Here is a 19678-nt window from a genome sequence, read left to right on the forward strand (position 1 = left end):
TGTGGCAATGGATTTCAGCAGGTGTTCTTAATCAACATACTCTTTATAGTTGGAGATCTTTGAGATATATTCTCGAGGCCACCACAGAGAAATTTTCAGAATATAGCAACACAAATTACATTTGTATGTGTAGAAGAATATTCTAACTGCAGTAGGAATGGATTCAGATAAGTGGGATTGAGAAAAGGCCCATATTAGAAGGCTGCTCATGGTACTCCAAATGACAGATAATGGTACCTACAGTAAATTAGTGTCAGTGGGGATGGTTGTTGAGAAATTTGCTAAGGGACATAGAGTGGACCAGATTAGCTAATTAAATAGAAGAGGTGAGTTTGGCACGTTGCTGGCTGTTTAATTACATGGATATTGGTGCTATTCACTAAGGGAAATAGAAGAAATCAGAATTGATGATTTTAGGTTTAGGCATGTTCAGTTGGAAGTACCGGAATATCCAAGTGAAGAAATTCATTGTTGTTAGCTAGTTAGATAGGTGTATTGTAGGGTATTCTCTTTAACATAAAAATGGATGAATGTTTAATAATTTAAAAATAATAGAAGTTGACCAGTTAGTTGTATCTTCTGTGGATTTGAGAATCATCAGGACATAAATTATGATTGAAAGCACGGAAATGGAGGATGACCAAGAAATGTAAAGAATGAGAAGGAAAGATTGTTGAAGATGGAACCCGGGGGAATGCTGGCTTTAAGAAGGGGTACGAGGCCGGGCGCGGTGGCTCGTGCCTGTAATCCCAGCACTTTGGGAGGCCGAGGCGGGCAGATCACGAGGCCGGGAGATCGACACCATCCTGGCTAACATGGTGAAACCCCATCTCTACTAAAAATACAAAAGAAAATTAGCCGGGCATGGTGGCGGGCGCCTGTAGTCCCAGCTACTCGAGGCTGAGGCAGGAGAATAGCGTGAACCTGGGAGGCGGAGCTTGCAGTGAGCCAAGATCACACCACTGCACTCCAGCCAGAGCGAGACTCCGTGTCAAAAAAAAAAGAAGTGGTGGGAGAAGAGAAGCACACAGACTAAGACTGAGGGGGAAAAATACAGAGAGTGTGTTACATGGGAAAAAAGTTTACAGTGTAATATAATCAGCATCAATTACTGCTATAAGGTAATATAAAATAATATGGACTAAATTAAGCAACAGAAAGGCTTTTGGTGGCCTAGATGAGCAGTTTCAGTGGGGAGAATAGACGTCAGAATTGGGATGACTCAGAGTTTAGACTTTTGTCCAAGATGCAAGCAGTCGTTCTCAAACTTTTTGGTTTTAGGATCCCTTTACACACTTAGAAATTATTGAGGACTGCAGAGAACTTTTGTTTATGTGGATTACAACTGTTGATAAATACTTTATTAGAAATTACAACAAAAAATTGAAGAATATTTAGTAAATCCTTGAAAAATTACACTAATACCCCCTTTCATGTTATTACAGGCCTCCAAAAAATTAGTAAGAAGAGTGGCATTGTTTTATATTTTTACAAGTCTCCTTAATTTCTGGATGAGGATACAGCTAAATTCTCTTATCTGCGTCTGTATTCAGTCTTTTGTGATATGTTATTTTCGTTGAAGTGTATCAAGAAAATCCTATCTCACAAAGATATGTAGTTGGAAAATGGAGGACTTCACAGACCCCCTGAAAGTCTCGGGTCCTTGGATGACATTTTGAGAACTGCTGAACTGTAGGATTAGATATATGGAGGGTGGTGGAAGAGACTTGACTGTGTTTAAGTGTTGACAGAAAAAGGAAGTTATAAGGAGCATGAAATTAAAGACTAGAAGTAGTAATTGATAGAAGGAGGTTTTTGAAGAAGAATGGGGGATTGGGGTCCTAGCTGACTTAGAGTTAACTTTGGAAGGGAGGGAGGAACTTTTTATTTTTAATTTTTTTTTTAATAAGTCACTAGCACATTGTAAGGCTTGAATAACATGACAGCTTAGGCAGGAAGGAGGCAAGGATGGGTGAGAGAGTAAGTTTGGAAGCAGGGTGACAGGAAAAAAACGGTGACAGGAAAAAAAGGGTTCTAATCTGGTTAATTATACTGTGTATATGTGCATATATGCATGTGCATACTCTAGGAAACAAAAGTTTTATGCTGAGAAGAAGAGGTAGGGAAGGAGTTTAAAGAAGTAGATAATTTTTGAAGTAACTAGGGAAAGAAAGCTAGGACGAATTAAAGAGCTGACCATTGAGACATGGAAGGATTGCTGTACACGTGCTATAATTATAGAAGTTCTTGCTACAGAAAAATAATATCTGTTAGCAATTTGAAAACTACAGTTGGCCGGATACAGTGGCTCATGCCTGTAATTTCAACACTTTAGGAGGCCAAAGCAGGAGGATCACTTGACCCCAGGAATTTGAGATCAACTTGGGCAATGTAGCAAGACTTTGTCTCTACTAAAAAGTTTTCAAAATTAGCTGGGCCTGGTGGCATGCACCTGTAGTCCTGGCTCGTGGGGAGGGTTGAGGAGGGAAGATCACTGGAGCTCAGGAGTTCGAGCTTGCAGTGAGCTACGATTATGCCATTGCATTCCAGCCTACATGACAGAGCAAAATTCTGTTTCAAAAAAGGAAAGAAGAAAAATGCAATTGTCACTTTTTAAAACAGAAAGCCCCCTATTCCATCCTAGATAAATGTCCTTCATGGCTATTTAGACTATTTTGATGCAGCATAGCTAACAGGTAACCCAGCTGCTTGCTTTCAGGCTATAATGTCCTTCTTGGGTCTTCAGACTGCAGTTACCTTTTCTTGATGAAGCATGTGGCAGCCACTTCTCTTGAACAGCTGGGAGTCCAGTCCCTGATGAGCTTCATTTGTGTTCCTCCTTCCACAGTGGCTGACTCCTGGTTTAGTAACCTTGGTTTCTTCCATTACTTTGTAACTTACCACTGGGTTAGAAAAACCAACTTTTAATTTGTCAGTAAGATCTCTTTTCTGGTTTTGCACCCTGTTGTATGCTGTGTGCCAAGTGCTTAGGTGGTTTTCTCCTCACTGCAGATGTAGGCACATACTATAATGTTAAAACAACTTTAAAAAAATAAATTTATTTGGCAAATATCAGATTAGATAGATAACATTATCGTACTTTTTCAAATCTTTAAAAATACTGTTTTACATTAGAAAGGATTGAACATTTAAAATAATTTTTACTTTATATAGCAGAAGCTTGTTTTTATTACATATGGATTTATTAATAAAAATACATGAAGTTGTTGTTTGATACAAATCATGGCTAAAGAAACACCATCCTGTTTCAAAAATGGGAAGACAGCTTGAATTCTTATTTAGTTTAAAAGTTTCCATCCATATTTGTTGGTCTGCTCTTGTGCTGCCTTAGCTCACCTTTTTTCCCTGACGCATTGTGGCTTCTCTAACAGTCCTCTTTCATGTGTATTTTACGTTTTTGCCGTGTAGGTCTTTCACAGTTCTGCAGCCCCAGGCGGGCATTCTCTGAGCAGGGTCCGCTCCGCCTGATCAGGAGCGCCTCTTTCTTTGCAGGTTTGCGATGTGCTGTGTGGGTAGACTAGTTGGTGTGCCCCAACGGCTAGACTCTGTAGTTAAGCTGTGGAAACAAGAGAGTAGATGAATGCAATTGGTGAGGTTGTGGTTAAGAAAACATTGCTTTAGGAAGTATAAGAACTTAATTCCGTTCTACTGAACATGTTCTTAAAGTTTCCAGACACTGAGTTATCATTAGAATTGACATTTTTATGAAATTTCAGTTTGTCATTTCTCTTGTGGCATAATGATTTTAACTTTAGAATCTGAAACCAAAACTTAATATGAACTTTATTTCTTATGATACCACTTGGAATTTTTAATGTGACACTGTCTTGTTTCCATGGCTGAGTAGCTTTTGTACCATAGTTCACCAATTGCAGAAAATTATCCTATCTTGTTATTATTGTAAAATTTCTGATCTACACTATTCCATAAGAACAGTTTTTCTTGGAGCTAAGATTTAGATGAACAAGCACCACTATAATGCTCTGTAAAAGGCATACATGACTATATTTGCTTACATAATCAAATTAATGATTGTAGAGTGTGTTCATGTATATATATCCAGGATTCTAATCATATTCCTTGTTTTCACACATTTTAGCAGATTACCTAACATTATAACCTTGTAGTGGAAATTGTTGGAATGTGAACACATTTACTCTTCATTGTTCTCAGATTGGTATCAATTTAGCCCTTCTTGTTTTGATTAATATTTTCTTTCCCTGTAAATATTAGATATAAAAAATATATATTTATAGAAAACTTGGAAAACATTTTTAAAAGGCAAAAATATATATATTAGCCATTTTATCAGCCAGAAATACCTGCTTTTTTGTGTTTTAAACAGAATTGGGATCATACTATTCAAACAAATTTCTCAAAATAAATTTCTCAATTTATTATGGAAAATTTTGAAACATACATTGTTATAGGCAGAAACAGTACAGTGAACTATGATATACCAACCACTTGGTCCCAGCAAGCACTCATACTGTTGAGTAGCTTGCTTTTTTTCATTTAATAGTATATCGTAAACATCTGTCACTGAATATGCTTCTAAAATATGACTTTTAGTCACTCCTTGCTTCTTCAGATATTATGTTTTAGATTCTTATACTGTGTATCAAATCTTCACAGAGCTCTCAAAGCTTGTTCAACTGAGTAATAGCTCTTGGTGTTGGGTTGGTGCCATGCTATCGAAAAAAATAAGGGAATGCAATGAGATGAGCATGATTTCGTTTGCTATTTAAAAGGAGCTGTTCATCCACCTGAATAGCAATATATTTTATAACTGACAGTTTCATCTTTATTTATAGTTCACAGCAACCCAATGGACATGCCTGGAAGGGAGCTCAATGAGGACAGAGACAGTGGCATAGCACGATCTGGTAATGTCACGTTCTTGTATTCAGTTTTTTATGAGATTGCTGTTGGCATTGATTTTCTTCTTTATCCCTCCCTTTATTATCAAATTTGTTCATATTGATATTAGCATTACAAGAGAACTGTGAAAAAACCAGAGCAAAGTCTTATAAATTTAACATTTTTCATGTTTACTTTTAAGTGTGCTGAGTAGAATAAAGCCAGGATGAACTAAAGCCAGAGTAAAGTACACTGGTTGAAGCTTAGTGAATATAAGAAGAAAAGCATTGGTCAGAAAACTGCTTAGAAACCGTAGTAAAAATAACTACATTTGCTTTTATTTGCTTGCTGCTAACTAAAGTTTAAATTGTCTTTGTCTCTTGCCCAGAAAAGCATAGGCAGTTTGAATCAGTGTTATACTTTTTTTTTTTTCAAATATGGACTCGTCCAAAATTTGTAGGTCTAGCAAACATTTATTGAAACATGGTGGACATTAAAAAAATTAAAGCCCAGAGTCTGCCCTTACGGAACACAAACGTATGGAGTCTACTGGGAGGAAAATTAGGAAAATCATCTGTCATAGTTCATTGTGTGATGTGTTTAGTGATAGGCCTGTGCAAAAAGCTTCAGAGAAAGATTGCACCACACTTAGCCTGGGCAAGGAGCAGGGATGCCAACAGTGCTTTACAGAAGGATGATGACTGAGTTGTATTTTGAGAAATAAATAGCAGTTACCCAGGCAAAAGCTCAGAAAAAAAGGCATTTTAGCTAAAAGGAAAAGTGTTTGTTGGGGTCCAGAGAGCAGCATAAGTAAAAGGAGGAGTAATTTTAGGCTTGAATTACTGTTAGATATGAGAAACTTAATTCAGTGTGATAGATAGCATGTGTTGTTACATTATATGGCTTTGCTATCGAAATTGTTCTATAATTCAGTTTTGAGTATAAATGAAAAATCTAAACTTGCCATATATTGCAATCCCTAGGTGTGTATTAGAATAACAAAGAGAAGTTTTATAAAAAATTCAAGTGCCTGAACTCTACTTTCAAAGACTCTCATGTAACCTAAAGAAGGCATCTCTAGGCACCTGTATTTGTGAAACAAAACAAAATGCAAAACCTAACACTTGATTCTAATGGATAGCTAGGGTTGCCAACCACTACTGTAATAAGAATAGCTTGTGTTTTTCAAGTAATCTCATCTTTCTTTTCTAATTGAGTTTCTTATTTTTGTTTTAAAGAATCTAGAGTATATTTCTTTTAATACCCTTTGCTTCTGTGTAATCTAGAGATTTAGTCTTCCCTGGCAGGAATTTAATTCTCATTATTTTATTTAAGATTTGAGAGATGATAAATTAATTTATTTATACTTACATTCTTTATAAGTTGAAGCATCTGGATAGACTGATCTGTTAGGCTGCTTCAAGTTGTTGGATTCATATATGCCATTTAAGTTAATGTGTGTTTTCTTTTTTTTCTAATAGGGTTATTTTTAATATTAGAATGCAGTGAAATGTATTTTTTCCAAACTTAGGACAGCATTTTATTTTTCACTGAAGTCATACCCAGATTTAGTTGTACATACCCAATCTTGGACTACAAGATTTTATAATACTAATTGATAAAATGTGGTCTGCATTTAGAATCTGCATTCTAAAGTAATTTAGAATGAGTTCATTGATGGTCTACATGTTTGCATGGCACATACAGCTTTATCCTCTATCATTGAATTTGTCAGAATTCAAACGAATAGATCTTCATAATGAAGGTGTCTCAGTTTTTAGTGCTGGTGTCCAAAATAATTTATCATCTGGCCTGTACCTTTTTAATAGTGATGATAATAGTTCCCTGTTTTGAATATACATTCTCAGTATGTGCTTATGATCATAAAAGGTAGAAGTCTGGAATATTGCCGAACAAAAGCAAGCCCTTAATGGCAAGTCTTATCCTCTCTAAATCCAGTGGGGAAAAGCCTAATGAAAATCCCCTAGCCTAATGAAAAATCAGCAGTTGTAGCTCTTAACACCTCAGGCAATAAACATATCTTATAGATTTCAGAGAAGTGTTTTGGGAAGGGAATAATCCCCAAGATCATGGGATTGCAGCCGTTAAAGAGTGGAGCCTGCTGGAATGTGTTTGTCAGCTTAGATGCTCCAGAGAGCATTCTTTTTTTGGAGCTTAGTAGGTATAGTCATGATTCTTAATTAAAAGTGGTAGGTTTGACTACATGTGCACACGTGATCCATGAATACTTGTAAATGACCTCTTTAAATGCCATTCAAACACTTATTTTCAATAGCTTGTTCTTAAAATCCAGCTGCTGCATTAAGTTTGAATAGCATCAGATTTCCTTTAATTTAAGAACTGAAAGGATTCAGCTAAGTTAGGGGACAGTCAATCCAGTGGCCAAAGGGATAATGCCTTGTTACAAAGTATAATTTTCTTCTGGAGTCCCTAGAAGGGAATGCCAAAAAGGGATTGTCTCAGAGTTTTTTGCTGATACATTGTTAATATATGATTTTTCTCCTCTGAGACCTTTCTCCAAGAAGGATGTGTTCTTTTAATGGAGATTTTTAGAGGCTCATGAAGCAAAATAAAGTTTAACTTAACCTATTCGTAATTTTGTTAAAAAGAAATTTGTCATTATGCTTAGTCATTATTGACTTTTACTTGTTGTTCTTCTGACTTAACAGCATCTCTCAGCAGCTTGCTGATCACTCCATTTCCTTCCCCAAACTCCTCACTTACCCGAAGTTGTGCCAGCAGCTACCAGCGACGTTGGCGACGCAGCCAAACAACAAGTTTGGAAAATGGGGTATTTCCTAGATGGTAAGTTGGAACTTTAAACACAGAGCAAGATTGAATAGTTCCTTAAACACAATTTTATATGGGTTTTTTAGAGCCTGGACTTGTAATCTGTGTATTTTAAGTTTGAAACTGAAAACTTTTAAAATTTACTACATTTTTAAAATTGTGGTAAGTTATACATAACAAGTTTACAATTTTAACCATTTTTAGATGTACTGTTCAGTGACATTTATTTAAATACCTTCATATTGTTGTGCAACTGTCATCACCATCCAACTCTAGAACTTTTTCCTCTTCCCAGCTAAAACTCTGTATCCATTCAATGTAACTCCTCATTTCTCCCTTCCCTTCCTCTTGTAACCACCATTCTCTTTTCTGTCTTTATGAATTTTCATTCATACCTTGTATGAATGAAATCGTACACTGCTTGTCCTTTTGTGTCTGCCTAATTTCATTTAGCATAATGTCTTCAAGGTTTAATCGATGTTGTAGCACGTGTCAGGAATTCATTCTTTTTTATGACTGAATAACATTCCTTTGTACATACATATCACATTTTGTTTATCCATTTTTCTATTGATGGACTCTTGGGTTGCTTCCACTTCTTAACTATTGTGAATAATGCTGCTATGAACATGAGTGTACAAATATCTGTTCGAGTCCCCATTTTCAATACTTTTGGTTATATATCCAGTAGTGGAATTGCTGGATCATATGGTAATTTTGTTTTTAAATTTGTGAGGAACTGTGACGCCGCACACTGTTTTCCACGGTTACTGTACCATTGTACATTCCCACCAGCGATGCACAATGATTCCAATTTCTCCATATCTTCACCAGCGCTTATTTTCTATTTTTTTGATAATAGCCATCTTAATGGGTCTGAAGTGGAAAATCCTCATTGTGGATTTTATTTGCATTTATCTAATAATTAGTGAAGTTGAACATCTTTTCTATTCTTTTCTTTCCCTTTTGAGTCGCCCAGGCTGGAGTGCAGTGGCACAATCACGGCTCACTGCAGCCTCAACCTCCCTGGGCTCAGGTGATCCTTGCACCTCAGCCTCTCAAATAACTGGAACTACAGGCTTGCCACCACGCCTGGCTAATTTTTTTTTTGTATTTTTTTGTAGAGATGGGGTTTCGCTATGTTGCCCAGGTTAGTAGAACTTGTGGGCTCGAGTGATCCACTTGCCTCAGCCTCCCAAAGTGCTAGGATTACAGGCATGAGGCACCACATCTGACTTGAGCATCTTTTCATGTGCTTATTGGCTATTTGTATATCTTTTTTGAAGAAATGTCTATTTAAGTCCTTTGCCCATATTATAATTGCTTTTTTTTGCTTTGTTGGTGAGGTGTGGAAATTCTGTATATATTTTCGATATTAATCCCTTATCAGATATATGATTTGTAAATTTTTTTTACATTCTGTGGGATGCCTTTTTATTCCATTGATAGTGTCCTTTGATGCACAGAAGGTTAAATTTGTATGCAGTCCAGTTTATTTTTTTTTCCTTTGTTGACTGTGCTTTTTGTGTTATATCCAAGAAACCATTGCCAAATCAGTGTCATGATGCATGACGCCTTTACCCTTTGTTTTCTTCTAAGAGTTTTATGTTTAGGTCTTTGATTTATATACTACATGTTTTGATATTTCAGTTTTTCAGATTTTTATTTTGGCAAGGTAATTCATTCTTGAAAGATTATTTTTTAATCTACATTAAGTACAGCTGTAGATACTAAAAGTTCTTGTTTTCTCCTCTTTTTTATTTCCTTTATTCCTTCATCTTTGACTTTACTCCTGAAATCAAAAACAGAGACCAGAAGGTCCTAGAATAGGGAAAAGATTGTACCAGACTCATCTGTAAATCTTAAAATTTAGCCACTTTTTGGTTGATTATGAATTGGGATTATCTGCTTCTTTAGTAACTTCTAATTGGACAAAAAAATGTTCCCAGTCTGACTCTGTAGTAAAATTTCTTACAAAAACATGAACCTGAAAGAATAGCCAGTAGATTTCTTAAACAGATATACAATTGGTATGAAATTACAGGTTTGTTTGATAAAACAACAAAGGACTTAGCTTGCCTACATTTAATTAGCAAGAAGATTAAGTTGTGAATTTAATTATTTTTATTTTTGTAAATTAAAAAGAAAAAACATTTATTTTCAAGGTCTATAGAAGAAAGCTTTAATCTCTCAGATGAAAGCTGTGGCCCTAACCCAGGAATTGTGCGGAAAAAGAAGATTGCAATTGGGGTAATCTTTTCATTATCCAAAGATGAAGATGAAAATAACAAATTTAATGAATTCTTTTTTTCACATTTTCCTCTCTTTGAAAGCCACATGAACAAATTAAAGAGTGCAATAGAACAGGTAAGCATAGTTATTTATTTATATCTTTTCCTTTTAAAATCTTATTCTCCTGATTAAGCATTATATTTAATCATTTGGCAGAAAAATTAACAGACATTGTGCATGTGTCCTATAAAGTGCTCTGGTGGATGCAAATAGATTGAACCCTTTTTAAGGTGCTTACTATCTAATAAAAGATGTAAGATCATTCATCCGTTTGTTCTGTAAATAAATATTTGAGGGCCTAAAATGTGGTAGACACCGTTCTACCAACTAAAGAGAAGTGATAAAAGCAACACTTCTGACCTCATGGGACAGATAAACATATGAATATAGATGTATGTAATAAGTCCTGTAAAGAAAAATAAAATGGAGAAAGGTATATAAGGAATCCTGGAAGGAAGGATTACTAATTTTTATAGGCTAGTCAGGAATGCCCCTTATTAAAGGACTTGTGAATGTTGTCCAGAAATATGGAGCAAGTGAGCTACAACCATCTGGAACAAGATATTCCAGGCAGGGGCAAAGGCCTCATTGTAGGAGTAAGCCTGATACTTAAGCAGCATTACGAGGCCAAGGTGCCTGGGTTGAAGTGAGACTAGATCATGTAGGGCCTTATAAGATACCATTGTAAGAACATTAGCATTTGTTCTTACTAAAGTATGAAAGATGGGAAACCATTGGAGGGTTTTGAGTGGAGGAAGAATGACATTATTTATGAGGATCACTCTTACTGCTGGTGGATAATAGATTTCTAGGAGCAAAAGTAGGTGTTGTGAGACCAATTAGCATACTGTTGCAGTAATCCAGGTGACAGACGATGAATACTCAAACCACTTTAGTGATTGAATTGGTAAGAAATAGTTGGATTCTGGATATATTTTGAAAACAGAGCCAGTACGGTAGACTGAATTGGCATATGGGAGAAAAAACCATTAAGATTGACTCTAAGATTTTTTTAGCCAAGCAGTTAAAAGGATGAAGTTGCCAGCATTGAAGTGAGAAAGACTGCAAGCGAAACAGATTTGATGAAGGAAGATGGGATTTTTATATTTGCATCTGGATATCCAAGTGCTTTTATGAGTCTAGAGTTTACCAGAGAGGTCATCAGTGTATAGATGGTATTTAAAGCCTTGAAACTGATTGAGATTGGCAAGAGAGGACAGGGAATGGGAAGCCTGAGTTGTGGTGCATTTTAACATTAAGAGTTTGACGAGTTGAGAAGGAACCAGCAGAGGAGAAGGAAAAGGATTGGCTATTCAATTAGGAGAAAAAACAAGACTGTATTCTTTTGGAGGAAGCCAAGTACAGAAAGTATTTCAAGGAGGGAATGATCACTTTTGTCAGTTGCTACTGAGATAGTATATACGATACAAATATGTAAAGTAAATTGTGAAATATTAGAATCTAAGCTAAAAAGGAAGGACAAAGTTTTTTTAGAAATTTGGGGGAAAGTGAAATGACTTCCTATTGGGAAGAAGTTTCATTTGGACTGCACTTTGAAGGATGTACGGGATGTTCTGAAACGTAAAGCTCTGAAAATTGGATATAGCAGAATAGCAAGAAAATCGACATTCTTGCCACCCAAAGGGAACCCAGTAACTCATTGCTGAAAAATCTTATTTAGGCCTTTTCTATGCATATTGTGCTTTTACTTGGTAGGGATTGTGCTGTGTCTACATTTTTCAAATTCTATGCCCATTTTAAAAAACTCAGATTGAGCAACATGGCAAGACCCTGTCTCTACAAAAAAAAAATTTAAAAATTAGCCAGGCATGGGGGAGCACACCTGTAGTCTCAGCTACTAGGGAGGCCGAGGTGGGAGGAGCGCTTGAGCTCAGAAGGTCGAGGCTGTAGTGAGTTGTGATTGTGCCTCTGCACTGTAGCAACAGAGTGAGTCCCTATCTCAAATAGTAAAATAAAAAACATCATTGTCACATACACATTTCTGAAGTTATTGTAAATGGTTCTTTCATATATTTTAATAGGTCTCCCCAATTTAAGTAACAGTTTCCCTGTTAGGCCATTTCTACTTTTTCACAATTGTTGCTACCCTATGGTTAACATCTTGGTGAATTTTCCAGATTATTTTTTAGAGGAGATTCCCAGAAGTTGAGCTGATAAAATCAGTGGCTGTCACCAAAGTTTTTTGCAACAGTCTGTGGAGGGGAAAGGATATGAAGAGGAATAGTGAGAGGTACAACTGGTGAAGTTAATGAGGACCTGATGACAAAAAATGTAGAGTGCTTGCCAAGGAGTTCTGACTTTGTCTTTAAGGCTGTTTGCAAGTTGTGCTTTGGGGAGATTAACTTGGCAGTGTGTTTTTTATATGGCTGCTGAAATGAGCACTTGGTAGTGTGTTTTGAAGAGACTGGAATAAGAGACGAGAGGTGGGTACACCCGTTAGAATGGTTTAGAAAGGAAGGGATGTATCTCAATAACTCATTAGTGACTAAGGATCATCTGCCTCTAGAGAAGACACAGATGTTAGTTATTCACATTGAATATGTCAGAAAATAAATAGTTCATTAGCAATACTTTTTTATTGAACAAATGAGTAAAGGCCATTTTCATTTACCTTTTCTTAAGTTAGACACTGATTACATTTCATCAATTGGCTGCACCCACATTTTGTAGTCTAGCCAAAGTCATCACACACAGTAATAAGTTGTGGGTGAACTGACATTTTGAGTTATTTGGAGAAGTATTTCAACCTTTGTATAAAACTTGAAATAGGCATTATAAAACTCATTAAAGATTACTTTTCAAGTGTTTTCATGTTTTAACGCTTTGATAATTCTGTACCCTAAAGCAGCAGTCCCCAACATTTTTGGCAACCAGGGACCAGTTTTGTGGAAGATAATTTTTTCACGGACGGGGCTGGGGAGGTGGGGAGTTGCCATGGTTTCAGAGGCATTAGATTCTCATAAGAGTGTGCAACCTAGATCCCTTGCACGCACAGTTCACAATAGGATATGTGCTTCTATGAGAATCTAATGTTGCCACTGATCTGACAGGAGGCAGCGCTCAGGCAGTAATGCTTGCTCACTCGCTTGCTCGGCTCAATTCCTGACAGGCCACTGATGGGTACTGGTCCACGGCCCAGGGTTTGGGGACCCCGACCTAAAATGTACATTGTTAATACTTACAGTTGTTTGGATATTTTTTCAATTGCAGTATCCCGTTTTTTATTAAAACTGAAAGATGAAATTAAATGAATGCTTTTACATAAGTGAATGGAACTTAATTTTCAAAGTTCTATAGTAGTTACTTAATGATAGAATATTATTAAGAATAGAATATGATAGTGAATAGTGTACCATCCAAATAAGTTATCTTCTGGGCCAGTTTTCAAACTATTTTTTTTTTAAATAAAAGCTATGGATTTTGTTTCTGAACACCTTGGCAATTATTTTGAAGTCTTCTACCTTTTGAGATTTGTGGTTTAATTTAAAAATAGCATTGCTGATTAAGGAAGAACACTACTAAATTCTAACAAAATAATATTCACTTCTTTATAAATTGCCAGTCTCTTAACAGTTTGAGAAAACATAAAGTGTGTTTCACTTTCACCCTCTGAAGCTTTTGGGTGTACAGGAACATGATTTCTGGCCTAAAGTAGGCTGACATCTTAATTATTTTTTTAAACAATATTTAAGCACTTTGTAATTACATAAAGAATACAGAATTCAATTCTCTTTGAAAAAGTGTAAAAGATTAAAGTACTTTTTGACCTCCATATCCTAATCCTGATCCCCTTTTTGCCTATCTAGATTAAGGCTTTTCAACCTTGGCTAAATATATTTTAAGAAGCAAATATTGGCTGGGCATGGTGGCTCATGCCTATAACACCAGCATTTTGGGAGGCCGAGGCGGGCGGATCACAAGGTCAAGAGATCGAGACCATCTTGGCCAACATGGTGAAACCCTATCTCTACTAAAAATACAAAAATTAATGGGGCATGGTGGCATGTGCCTGTAGTCCCAGCTACTCGGGAGGCTGAGGCAGGAGAATCGCTGTAACCTGGGAGGCAGAGGTTGCAGTGAGCCAAGATTGCGGCACTGCACTCCAGCTAGCAACAGAGCAGGACTCTGTCTAAACCAATAAATAAATAAATAAATAAATAAATAATAAATAAATAAAGCAAACATTACTAACACCTTTAGCTATCTTACTGTAGAATCTTTATATTCCGGTTTTTTTTTTTTTTTTTTTGAGACGGTCTTACTCCATCACCCAGGCTGAAGTGCAGCAGTGGCATGATCTCAGCTCACTGCAACTTCAGACTCCTGGATTCAAGCGATTCTCATGCGTCAGCCTCTTTCATAGCTGGGATTACAGGCGTATGTCACCACACCAGGCTAATTTTTATGTTTTTAGTATAGACAGGATTTTGCCATGTTGGCCAGGCTGGGCAAATTTTTAAAAAAGAGTTAACAGGGCTGGGTGCAGTGGCTCATGCCTATAACCCCAGCACTTTGGGAGGTTGAGGTGGGTGGATCACGAGGTCAGGAGTTCAAGGCCAGCCTGGCCAACATGGTGAAACCCTGTCTCTACTAAAAATATAAAAATTAGCCAGGCGTGGTGGCAGGCACCTGTAATCCCAGCTACTTGGGAGGCTGAGGCAGGAAAATCGCTTGAACCCGCGTGGCAGAGGTTGCAGTGAGCCAAGATCGCACCATTGCACTCCAGCCTGGGTGACAGAGTGACACTCTGTCAAAAAAAAAAAAAAAAAAAAAAAAGGAATTAACAGAAGTGTTATCTGTGAAATATAAGCTTAAAACCATGAGTTGTTGTTATTGAGTTATCATTATGTCTTGTTCTGTCTGGGAAAAATAAGTTTTTTGTAACCCAGAAACTGTCAACATCAGTTTTTTTATGTGTTGACAGTCTGCAGTTTTAAAAATAAGAGATTGAAAACAGTCGAAAATTTTAAACTTTGTTCAACCGTTCATTAGTTACCAAATGTGTAGAAGAAAAAGCCACAATAAATGCATTTACCTTATTTCTTTCTCGATAAGAATTTTGGTAGAGCATTGTGTAAATATGTGACTCTGTCTAAAAAAGACTTTTTTCCATGTTTTGCTCATGATTAACATAAGAATTAACTATCTTAATGATTGTTTTCAAGGCTATGAAAATGAGCCGGAGATCAGCTGATGCCAGTCAGAGAAGTTTGGCATATAATCGAATAGTTGATGCCCTAAATGAATTCAGGTACATATTCCCCAGCTTTCCATAATGCAGTAATTCATAGTGTACACAGGAAGATTTATTTTTTCTTTAACTTGTTCTAATAAAATTTAATTTCTTTGTCCTATAGTCATATGATGGTGTAATTCAATAGACCATTGGCTCCTATGTTATTACATCTCAAATGTGCTTGAGAGTCAAGCACATTGAGAGCCATCAGTGGTATGTTTTTCAGTACTGGGCCATTTGACAAGCAAATATGACCAGGAAAGACCCTTGTTCTAGCAAAAGTATGCTTTGTTCTCTCTTGGGATCCTAGATGTAGGGACTGTTAAGTGTTATTTAACCAGTGGTAGTAATCAGATATTCTTGAATACGTGAGATACAAGGATATATGGATAGAAGGAACATGCACTTGATATTCTAAATGGCTTTGTTGCTTGATCCTTCCTCTAGATATGGCACAGTGAATAGTCCTTCCGCTAGGGTTTTCTGGCTCAACAAAGCTTGTACCTGAAGCCCCAACAATTGCTGTAGCTGTCTTCTAACTATGTGACATACATATTACAAATGATCTTATGTTGGGAATTAGTATACTAGGTGACCGATATGTCTCCCTTGACAAGAGGTTCGATTTAGGTCTACTTCATTTTCTCAATCTTTCTTCCTTTAGACTAGAGAGATAGTGTAGCATAGGGAGTGAAAACTAACACTCTAGAATCTGTCAGATAGACGTGGATTTTAACCCTGGCTCTGTCATTTACTACCTCTGGTGATCTTGGGCAAGTGCATTAGCGTTTTTGACCCCTAGTTTTCTAGTATAAAATAGGTAAATTCAATTTAGTAATAATCTAATAGATTGTTATAAGGATCAAATGAGATTGTGTGTGTAAGGTACTTAGCAGAATGTCTGACATTAGTGGCACCATTCTTTTCTTTTTTTTTTTTTTTTTTTTTTTTTTTGAGGTGGAGTCTTGCTCTGTCGCCCAGGCTGGAGTGCAGTGGTGTGATCTTGCCTCACTGCAACCTCTGCCTCCTGGGTTCAAGCAATTCTCCTGCCTCAGCCTCCTCAGTAGCTGGGATTACAGACGCGTGCCACCATGCCTGGCTAATTTTTTTTTAAATTTTTAATAGAGATAGAGTTTCACCATATTGGCCAGGCTGGTCTCAAACTCCTGACCGCAAATGATCCGCCCATCTCGGCATCCCAAAGTGCTGGGATTACAGGCATGAGCCACTGTGCCTGGCCTGTGGTAAACATAACCTACAGCAGTGCTTCCCCAACTTAAGTCACTTGCATCATATCTTAACAATTTTGCCAAATTTATATGTCATGTATACTTTTAAAATTTAGTGTTTCTCTTTAAATTTGACCATCTTTTATACCTAAATAAATTTATTTCAACATAAAACTTCATTACCTAGATAGGGAAACAATATGCTTTACCATAATAAAACTAGCTATAAAAATAAATTTATAGTAACTAAAATTAAAAATTTGTATCTGGGCCGGGCGTGTTGGCATGTGCCTGTAATCCCAGTACTTTGGGAGGCCAAGGTGGTTAGATTGCTTGAGCTCAGGAGTTCGAGACTAGCCTGGGCAACATAGTGAGACCCCGTCGCAAAAATAATAATAATAATACATGTATATTTGTATACCACATTATGTACACTGTGTACCACTGTGTAAATTTTATTATTACCAGTAGTCTATGTACTTTACTTTTAGAAAAACTACATATTTTTTTATTGACAACTCTGTGGTCTCTTACTGGGGCAGGGATCTTCTAGATTGTTATTTGTTTAAATGGACCATCACATCTTGGAGTGAAAGGCTGTTTTAGTTTGTGAAACTGCAGGGTTGCTATGATGAAATTGTAGGCATGCCATATATATATATAAAATTTTAAAACTTTTAAAATATATAAAACATTTTTAAAACTGAGCTAAAGAGTGGTAGATTTAAATTGAAGTTTACTTTATGACTATGTATAATAATCATTTACTTGACTCAGTTATTGAGAAAGAGAATAATGTCTACTCATTCATTTGGTTTATGCATCATAATGTTTAGGATAAAAGATATGAAAAGCTAGTTAAATATATCTTACTGTTCTGTACAGTAAACTCAGTGGTTAGGGGAAATTTAGAGAAAAACACAGAGAATTTAATTTCAACTTATATTATTTTTTGGTATTAGAAATAATTTGTACAGGCAAAAACTGTATTTGAGATGATATTTCTGCCATATATTAATTTTATTTTAACATTGATTTTGGGCATTTCTTTATTATATGAAGCATGCTAACGAATAACATTTTAATTTAATATTTTTATTGTGGTAAAAATATCTATAACATTAGATTTAGCTTTATAAATCATTTTTTAAGTGTACAGTTCAGTAGTGTTAAGCATATTTACATTGTTTTGAAATCAATCTCTAAAACTTTTTCATTTTGGGACACAAACTCTAGTGATACAGTGATCAGTGTAGTTTTTTTTTAGTTTACTGGCATCTTCACTCTTTATATCTGAATTATATGCAAAGTTATTCACAATTTCATTTCTTCATACTTAAACTGTAAAGGTTGAGATTATCACATTTTGGGTGCCATTCATGATTAAATAAAAGCATTATATAAATGTTTCTTATAGATGAAGTATAGGATAAATGAAATACATTTTAGAGGGAATTTAGAGCAATTTTTATGAGCTGCCTGATGTGTAGTCTACTTTGGCTTCATAACTTCTCAATTTATGTAGCCCTGTTTGTATCTTTCTAGAAGTTATGTGAAAACACAAAATTTGATGATTTTATGAATGTAAGATGGAAATAATTTTAACATCAGGATTATTTGCTTGAGATGAGAATTTCTTTGAGTTGTATTGTTTTAATATAAATGTTTAGGTATCTTCTTTATGATTTAGGAGGTAAATTATACGAAGTTGCTTAAACCAAATGTTAATGGTTTAGGCCTGCCTAGGATACATATCCTAACCACTAATTTGATATTTCAGTAAGTGTTCTACAGTTAAGGAAAAAGAAGCCCATATTAAGCTCAAGATAAGTGGTTTTCTGTTTTCTCAATGTTGAACACAATTTTTGAAAGCAGGTAAATTGTAGGTGATGGAATTCCAGTCAGCCAGCAGACATTTTATGTGACTACTGTGTTTTTTTAAATAAACATTTCAACCTTTACGCCTGTAGGCCACGCAAGCTTTCTTTAGTTTGGCATAGACTGTATCTCCCTCAGTCAGTTGTATTAACCCATATATTGTATAATTTTATTCCTGCCAGGCCTCTGAAGATTGTTAGTTTGTACTTCTGTTTTAGGAGTTGGTGATTTATAGCCATTAATCTAGACCTTATTCTTTTTTAATTTGTAGTGCAGTCTGATTTTCGTGCATCTTCTGATACTATCTATGTTTGTGTCTGAAGAGCTAGCCCTGCACAGGCTGAATAATGACTATCCCTTCTTTCTTTTCTTCTGGAATGTTGAGAGTGGGAGTAGGGGACAGCAAAACGAAACAATAACTAAATGGTAAATTCTAAGACATGCCTATCTCTCTCTCATATTCTCTATTTCTTGGCCACTCTGTATTATCAGTTAAGAGTATAAATAGCTGTAAACAGCTTTATTTTTCCAGTTTGATGCATGTGTTTGTGCATGCACGTGCCCACGCACACAATGAATAGACTTAATTTGAACAGTTTCAGATTTACAGAAAAATTGAGCAAGCAGCAGTTTTTTCATATAGCCCTCTCCCCCAACCTACAGTTTTCCCATTTAATGCTTTATTTATTTATTTATTTGAGACAGTGTCTCACTCTGTGGCCCAGGCTGGAGTGCAGTGGCACGATCTCAACTCACTGCAGCCTCTGCCTCCCAGGGTTCAAGCGATTATGTGCCTCAGCCTCCCGAATAGCTGGGTTTACAGGCATGCACTACCACACCCAGCTAATTTTTATATTTTAAATAGAGACGAGGTTTCACTATGTTGGCCAGACTGGTGTCAAACTCCTGGTCTCAAGTGATCTGTGTGCCTTGGCCTCCCAAAGTGCTGGGATTACAGGTGTGAGCCACCACACCTGGCCTCAGTTATTAATGTATTGCATTAGTATATTTGTTAAAACTAATGAATTAATGTTAATACATTATTATTAACCAAAGACCAAAATTTACATTAAAGTTCACTCTGTTGTATAGTTCTATGGTTTTTATTAAATGTATGATGTCATATACACATCATTATAGTATCATATAGAATAGTTTCACCACCCTAAAAATCCCCTGTGCTTTACCTTTTTATCCCTAACCACTAACTGCTGGCAACCACTGATCTCTTTACCTCTTTACTGCCTCTATATTTTTGTCAATTCCAGAATGTTGTTTGCTTGAAATCATATACTATGTGGACTTTTCAGACTGGCTTCTTTCCCTTAGC

At 36.1% G+C, this 19678-nt stretch overlaps 1 protein-coding gene across 2 annotated transcripts in view; it reads left to right on the top strand.

Moving 5' to 3' along the window:
• Positions 1-19678, top strand: part of FNIP1 (folliculin interacting protein 1) — a 156236-nt gene that overhangs the window by 82466 nt on the left and 54092 nt on the right. The window contains exons 7-11 of one of the 2 annotated variants that reach the window (XM_032156514.2): positions 3430-3513; positions 4836-4907; positions 7572-7707; positions 9858-10059; positions 15171-15256. In XM_032156514.2, the coding sequence (XP_032012405.1) occupies positions 3430-3513; positions 4836-4907; positions 7572-7707; positions 9858-10059; positions 15171-15256 (580 nt within the window). The remainder of the gene's footprint in view (positions 1-3429; positions 3514-4835; positions 4908-7571; positions 7708-9857; positions 10060-15170; positions 15257-19678) is intronic. The other variant, XM_032156515.2, reaches the window with a different exon arrangement.

This window comes from Hylobates moloch, unplaced genomic scaffold (assembly GCF_009828535.3).
Source record: "Hylobates moloch isolate HMO894 unplaced genomic scaffold, HMol_V3 SCAFFOLD_6, whole genome shotgun sequence".
NCBI lineage: Eukaryota > Metazoa > Chordata > Mammalia > Primates > Hylobatidae > Hylobates > Hylobates moloch.